This window comes from Hylaeus volcanicus, unplaced genomic scaffold (assembly GCF_026283585.1).
Source record: "Hylaeus volcanicus isolate JK05 unplaced genomic scaffold, UHH_iyHylVolc1.0_haploid 8441, whole genome shotgun sequence".
Taxonomy (NCBI): domain Eukaryota; kingdom Metazoa; phylum Arthropoda; class Insecta; order Hymenoptera; family Colletidae; genus Hylaeus; species Hylaeus volcanicus.
Genome location: NW_026531936.1, coordinates 1 through 8,024, shown reverse-complemented (window position 1 = coordinate 8,024; position 8,024 = coordinate 1). Strand labels below are relative to the sequence as shown.

At 36.9% G+C, this 8,024-nt stretch overlaps 1 protein-coding gene across 1 annotated transcript; it reads right to left on the bottom strand.

The window, feature by feature from the left end:
• Nucleotides 1-5,185: 5,185 nt before the first annotated feature.
• LOC128882274 (activated Cdc42 kinase-like) lies at nt 5,186-7,918 on the bottom strand (the record flags this gene model as incomplete). Its single annotated transcript, XM_054133854.1, has 1 exon — nt 5,186-7,918. A coding segment is annotated over one exon (954 nt), but the record flags the coding sequence as incomplete, so codon positions are not given.
• Nucleotides 7,919-8,024: the final 106 nt, after the last annotated feature.

Below are 8,024 nucleotides of genomic sequence, written 5' to 3'. Positions count from 1 at the left end.
GTGGCATTGAATGTACATTTTTTTAATTTTATTTTGTAAACTAGTGTACTTGAACCAAATATTTTATTTAAACTTATGTATATTATTACATTTCATATAACACGCAGTTGTCCTGTTCATAATACTAACCAATACTGTATACACACAGCGCCCTCTACACTTATATTCTTAAAACTAAAATATTACCTTAACAAAAGTACAACTATCTATTTTTCTGCAAATAAATGTAAATTAGTACCTTTATTAATTTCCTCCAAAAGCTTTCTTCGTCTTCTATAAACAATATTTTATGTTACATTACAGAGTTCTATTCGTTTCTATCAAGTAAAGAAACCTGGAGCGTTTATCATCTGTTTTCCTTCAACCAAAAACGAATGGAAGCCGCGTGAGAACGCTTTTCGAGGCGTTCGCAATTTGCATTCGTCTGGTACGGTTGTACGTGGCGCCAAATCGGCGACGTTCAGCGATTTTCAAATCGACTGGCGATTGCCCGATTCGAATTTTCAAACAGAAACCGCGGGACGGCGGGAATAACAAAAGCACGGCCGGCTGCGTTCATATAACCAAGCACTTTCCAACTCGTACTTCACTTGGAATTTACGACAGTGAAACGCAATGCCGCTCTTAGAATTACGTAACCGAGGGTTATAAAAGCTAATTAAGCGTTTCGATTACGCTTCTTTATTTTCCTGGAGAAAAGGATTGTAGCGGTTAATCCTCTAATGTTTGCCGCAATATTTTATAACTATTTATCATGTACTCGGACATGCGACCATTGTTCTGTAAATACAGTAGCTGTTGTCTATAAGATTGACCTAACCTATAAGATTGAATAAAATATAAAATTAACGAAAAATTTGTCACACACATACACACGCGCGCGAACAATTTGTTAAAAATAGGCTAAAATTACTCCAATGACCTTGAAACATGGAGATCAGCTAAAAAATCGAATTTTTATTTTAGGGGCAAATACAAAAATATGTGAATAACAAATATGATTAATTTGGACACTTGTAAAAAGAAAAATTGGCGAACAAAGGTGATTTATGTTGAATAAAATCGATCAGAATCTATTTGAGATTATCTTAATTATCTCGACACGTTTCTCTTCTTTATTCAGCGCTGAAAAATTACATACATAACAAGATACGATTTTTCTCTCAAGGAAAAAAAGGTGAGCACATAGAATACAATGGCTGCTCGATGGCGTGGAAGGGAAATGCATTCCGCGTGTAATTCTGCTGCCAAGTTTATCCGTTAGTCGCCGAATGAATAATTCATGGCGAACGAGGGCGGCTGAATCAGCATCACGACTGAAAATCGTTTTCTACGGTGGTAATTGGTCGATTCACAACTTCATCTATCTATTCCCAAAGTGAATCATAAATAGAATTTAGCGGCGAAGAGAAACCTTCGCGAATCAACAAGTTCATTTTTGTTAATAATTTTATTGCGTAGTACATAATTTATTAGTCATTTATTTATAGTCGATTTGGCTTTTGATTGACTCGTGCATCTACACACCTGGAAAAGTTAAAGACACACGGTGACGTTCAATGACTCGATGAGCCTGCTGCACCGGTAGGAAGTGCAGTTATGTTGGACTGACTGCTGGAACTCATTCGTTTCGAAATATATAAATAATATTAACAATTTAGAATGTCGATTAAAAAATGTGTCGAAATTTCTACATTGAAATGTGCTGAAACCATAACTTAAAGGTCTCAAAAATTTTTGTTTGAGCGGAAAGGTGGTTTCTAAAAGAAAACGAAGCAAGAGTGTGGATTCTATTATCCAACATTTTTGTTTCCCCGGATATTTGCATAATTGGTCGACTTCGATGATTATCGCGGAGGATCCGTGACTCACTTTCATGCTAATGAAACGCAATTCGCTTTCGTGGCTAACTTGGCCTTATCAGATTATCTATCTAGGCTCAGGATGCGCATCGCGACGTAGAAATATTAGCGTGATTCCTATGTGAAGCGAGTGCGGTGTTCTTATCTTCTCCTTGCGTGGATTTCGTAACGGTTCCCTTAAGGAAACGTCTTTCACAAACTCTGCCTGATGCACGGTTCTCTATACTGTAATGTATCAACAAAGATCAAACGTGGTCGACTCTCTACTTTTTGCGGCGTGATGGCAGAGTAAAATTGCAGATAGATGGAACACAACCATTATTATTGTTTTTGTTTGTTGCGTTTATAGTGCTAGCTTGGGGAACTTCCCCTTTTTATTTGCTATTGCACTGTCTTATTCTTATTTTTATTTTTGCTCTTAGGCTCTTCCATTCCTTATGTTTTTAGCCAGCCCTAACCCAACCATGAAAAAAACCGGAGTGGACCGCCCAGGATTCGGACCCAGGTTTTCAAGCGTGGTAGTCGGCTACTCTACGCACTGCTCTACTGTCTATATAACCATTATTAGAGTTAGAGTTTACCAAAAAGAAGAGTTTCTACCGTATATAAAATCGTGGAACTTCTCGCATTATAATATCAACGATAATTATAGTTGAATCGTTTAACCAACAAAATTTCTTTATCTCAAATAATTTTCTAAAATTAATTAGTCTTTCAAATATATTTTTTTTCCTGAATTATTTATGCACCTTGAAAGGTTTTCCTCCTGGAAGCAATTGATTTAATATGTATACCTCCGTGGTTGCAACAAAATATACGTATCTTATTTTATCAAAGTATCTAAAGCAGTCACTACAAAAACCTAGAAACCATTCTGAAACAGATGAAAAAAGCTGATTTTAAAAATCTAAAAAATTGATGAAGATATCTCTTTCGCGTATAAACAATATGTATCTTATAAACTATTCAACTACAAACGAAACGAACTTCACTACAAACCTCTACAAATGATTCTGAATAACAGGAAAAAACAGATTTTAAAAATCTTAAAAATTAACAATCTCACCTCTTTCGCGTATAAACAATTGTGTGTAAAATTTTAACAATTCAACTACGAATTCAATGAAACGGATTTCACTACAAACCTGTACAAACGATTCTGAATAATAGGGAAAAACAGATTTTAAAAATCTTGAAAATTAACGATTTGACCTCTTTCGCGAATAAACAATTGTGTGTATCTTTAAACTATTCAACTACAAACGACCGTATAAAATCGTAAACCTCTTCCATTATAATATCAACAAAAATTGTAATTGAATCGTTTAACCAACAAAATTTTTTTATCTTAAATAATTTTCTAAAATTAATTAGTCTTCTAAATATATTTTTTTCCTGAATTCCTTATGAAGCTTAAAAGGTTTTCTTCCTGGAAGCAATTGATTTAATACGTATACCTCCTAATATCATATATGATATCATGATATCCTAATATCATTATAATATCAACGAAACTTGTAATGGAATCGTTTAACCAACAAAATTTCTTCATCTCCAGCGCAAATAATTTTCTAAAATTAATTAGTCTTCTAAATATATTTCTGTTTCCCTGAATTACTTGTGCAGCTTAAAAGGTTTTCCTCCTGGAACCAATTGATTTAATACGTATGCTTCCGTGGTTGCCTAACTTTCCGAACAGGTAAAAGCTGATATATAAAATAATCGACAATGAGCCGCCATTATGCAACTGGTTACACGATAAAGGGAAATATGCGGAATTTGAAAATATCTAGAAAGCGTGGCTTATACGAAATATTCCGCCAAACACAATGCTCTGCGGACTTAGTAATATAGAGCTAACATTCCTATCACCTTACAGAGCAGCGCAACGTGTTACATTCTCCTGCTATGCAACCATAAATTGATTCTCTTTAGACGTTCTTTCCACGCAATACTGCGATGAAAATGAAAATCGACTTGGTCTACCAATTTTTTATTATTACTCCGGAATAATGTAATTAACTATAACTCAGTGCAAGTTTTAATAGCACTGCTTTAAAATTTTAAAAACAACAATACATTAACTAAATTTTAGTAAATCTTAGCATGGGTTATCATATAAATATATAAATACCTCTAAATAAATTAAAAAGCCGACAAGAAAATTCTCAACTACTACCACTCACAGTATTTAATATTTGTAACAATCCCAGTTCAAGAAACGAAATACATACACAATATTATGTATGTTTGAGGCAAAAGTATCTCACCGAATGAAACATTATAGCCGTCTAGTCGTTTTACCTTAATACGTTGAGCAGGTGTAGATTTCAGCAGGTTCTCTTCCACTGAAAGGTTAGTGCACCTTTCCAACATGATACCTCAAACTAATTCCGTGTTCATCTTGATTGTTCGTAGGGTGCTACCCAAATTAAACACCAAAAACTCACATAAGACAACAACATAACACATAACACAACAAAAAAACATATTTACAAGCAAATATTCTGTTGCTAAAAACGATACAAAAAGAGGATAAAGCAACCATAACAAGAATGATGGAATCCATAATGGGAGGCTTTTTGATTTATGAATGGTGTATATATTATCGTAAATACAGTCGATATAAAACATCATCGTGTTTTCCGCGCATAATTATCATGTAGAGACGTACAAACTTGTTTGCCTTATCATAGTAATATCGCGTATAAAAAAATGGGTTATAGGATGAACTTACTCTTACTGCTTAAAAAAAGCGTGTATCGTTCTTCCTTAACAAGATTTGTGGAGCCTAATTGTCGATTATTATCCTCAAAGTCGTACATCCATCTGTAAAAGGAAGCATGCTTGCTAGGTCAGTTGTCTGTGATCCTCCAAATGTTCGATCATCTTTTGGAGAACCAATTAAGTACGCTTGCATATCAACAACTCCTCAAGATGCGTACTACTATACAGTCTTGTTTAGGAGCTGATCCTTCTTACTTTATTCATGGTTCCTGCGCAAAAATAATTGATTCCTTTACACTACCATGTCTCTACAACTTCTTTTCATCACGTATGGGCTCAAGAGTAGGATAATATAATCTCAAGATAGTTATTAATGATTAGTGATGCTTGAGAGAAAGTAACGACATTCCTCACCTCCTTTGAGCAGCGTACTTAGTTTTCTAAAATCTCAATCCCCTAACTCTTGCATACCCACAATGTTTTCACACTTGACGCTTCGATACTGTTACTGAACTTATAGGAATAGTTCACTTCAATCCGCAGTCCTCTTAAAGCCGATACATGACAGAAAAGAAAGTGGATTCAGCATGAAAAAATACATGATACGCGTATTTTTATTCAGGAACCGAAAACCTTATTGCTCAATGTTATTACAAAAAAGGAGGCTAAATGTAAAAGTTACTTAGGCGATTTTTGTAAGCTCTTATTTGGCTTCATTGAAGGATACGAATGCACTTATCCGATTAACAATTAATTTCTTCTCTCAGTAAAAGTTTATAAACGCGCGTAGGTCGCTAGTGAGCAAATTTATTCGTCAAGTTCACTCTGCCTGCGGCGAACGTTCAAAGGTGGGTCGTAGAAAAAGGCTCTGGTAAAAAACGGATGCATGGAAAAATACTTCTCAATAAGGACTAACGTTCTCGCCTTAGTCAGAGTGAATTTCGATTGTAGATATGTTTCTCGACACTTGCGGCAGCTGAACATTTTTAAAGACGGTCAAGAGTGTCTCGATATTCATACAATCCAAAGAAGATGTTAACTTATAGCAAATATAGACGTTGGATCTTCGGGTTGCATGATCTCTGAGAAACTCTACTACCAATCGAAGTTGAAACAGAGAATAAACGATAATTTGAACTTCGCCGTACTCTTTGCCTTCTGGTCGAATCGTTTCAGTCGCTAAATTTCTTACAACTTAACAAAGTTCTCTACAAAAATATAAAAAAACAATCTTACTGAACACAGTGATTCCATACGTAATATTTGGTGCTAATCGTACCCTACTAAAGGTTCCGTGTTGCCAAAATGTCTACCAAAGATCTAGAACTGTAGCAAAATACCAATAACAAGCAACCCTCCTCTCACTTTTGTGCTAGCCTTCCGATTACGCTATACACGACACATCTAAATCTACGACTTATCTATAGGGTTATTTTGCTCATAAGACAAAGAGTCTCCAATCTGCTCGCAATCAATGTCTCTTTGTTCTCGTAACCATCTACGTAAATAACGTGCGATCGATTACGATCGAACCACTAAAGTATAGTGCGTATGATGCCAAACAATAATACCATGAGAATATTATCTTTGGAATCGAAGCATGTTTCAGCAGGGAAACATGTGTTTTTCTTTTTTAAGTATTATAAGGTGGTGCTTCGAGTGTGAATATTGTTCAGGATCATGAATACTAGAAAAATGATTGTCTTATACAAAATACATGGTCTCCTAAAAATAATTATGAGTGGTGGTAAACCAAACACAGAACTTAGAGAGTCATCACCATACTCGCGAGATACAAGGATTATTCGCTGCTCAGGCATAGGCATTGTAATACTTTCTCTTAACACTCACCTAACATTAGTTTGCAATATGTATATATGCATATACGTATATGTATACATACATACATACATACATACATACATATATATTATTTACGAATATATATATATATATATATATATATCGGGGGTTATGCTACTATTCCACGTTACATTTATTGTGCATATTATCACATTACATTCGTATAGACAACGGAGAGAAAGAAATAGTTTATTTCCTTCGATAACAATTAAATTAAGCTAAAGAAGTTTGAGAGACACTATTTCTCCTCTGACTACGTGTGCTCCTGATAAGACTCATCTCAGCAGAAAGAATATTTCCCAAATACTATTCTCCTTCGAGTAATCCTAAAGTAATAAATAAACGCTTCAATTGATCTATCCTTTCTACACACAGCGGAACGAAGACATTACAAGAAAAAGGGGTCATGATCTATCTAACTGAAAGGTATTTCAGAAAATGCTATTTACTCCCCAAAAATAGGCTCGTGTCGAATTCCAGACCTAACGCAACCTCGTTCACCGAAACATCGACTAAACCGCAGTAGTGTCGTCCGTATTTCTCAGCAACGCTGCCGCCTTCACGACGTCGCCACCGCACTGGTTCAACATCACTTTGCAGTCTTCGAGGCCTACAAAGTTGTTCTCCTTCTTCAACAAACTTTGAAGACGCTCCAATTTGATCGCTGCCAGGACGTCCCAGTTGGTGACGTTCAATGCTGCGATGCAAGACTCGGGCGTCGACTGTTCGTGTAATACTTTCATCATGATCCTTACTTCGTCCGACTGCTCTCCGTTCCTAGGACCACGCGTTCTCCTGGCGTTTGGCCCGTCGCAGGCAAACTCCAGGAGATCCTCGCAGGAAACGTGATCGGACTGTCGAGACAAGTCGCTGGTCCGCCCAAGTACCTTCTCGTTGGACAGTCTGTTGTATGGTTTCGCCAGACCTGGAGAGTGGAAGGTGTCGTTGGCATCGATGTTGGAAGACTCTTTCGATTGTACGGTTTCCTGCTGTTGTTTACTCGCGCTACACCTACTTTGGCCGTTCTCTGAATATTCACCATAGCCGAACTGCATTGTATAATTCGAAGGCCGTTCTATCAACGGTGTCCTCGTGGTTTGGAGCTTGCTAGAAGGTACGAAGTCCTCAGACCTGCCACTGGACCCTGTTGGAGTGGTGTTTCTGCTGGTCTCGTAAGTCTCGTTCTCTTGTACACACTTGGAGGTGGAACTCCTGAGGGAGCACTTTGACTCGACACTGATCTTTCTCTGAAGACGCTCCGTCGACGAGTTTGTCGACGGAGCGTCGCTGCTCTCTTGGGCGTTCTGTCGATACTCCGTAGCGTCACAGTCGATGAGGTTGTCGGAGAACTCGAGCAGGTCCTCGGAGATCACACTAAAACGGTGCAGTCTGGTTTCGTCGGCTGGCAGAGAATCCAATGCTGCCAATTCGGAGTCTATACGTTGCTCGAATTCTTCTGGGCTAAATAAGGAATACGTACGTCAGTATTGCCAGCTATAGTGGAATTACAGTGTGCTGTTCAATAACACTAGTTTACAAAATAAAATTAAAAAAATGTACATTCAATGCCAC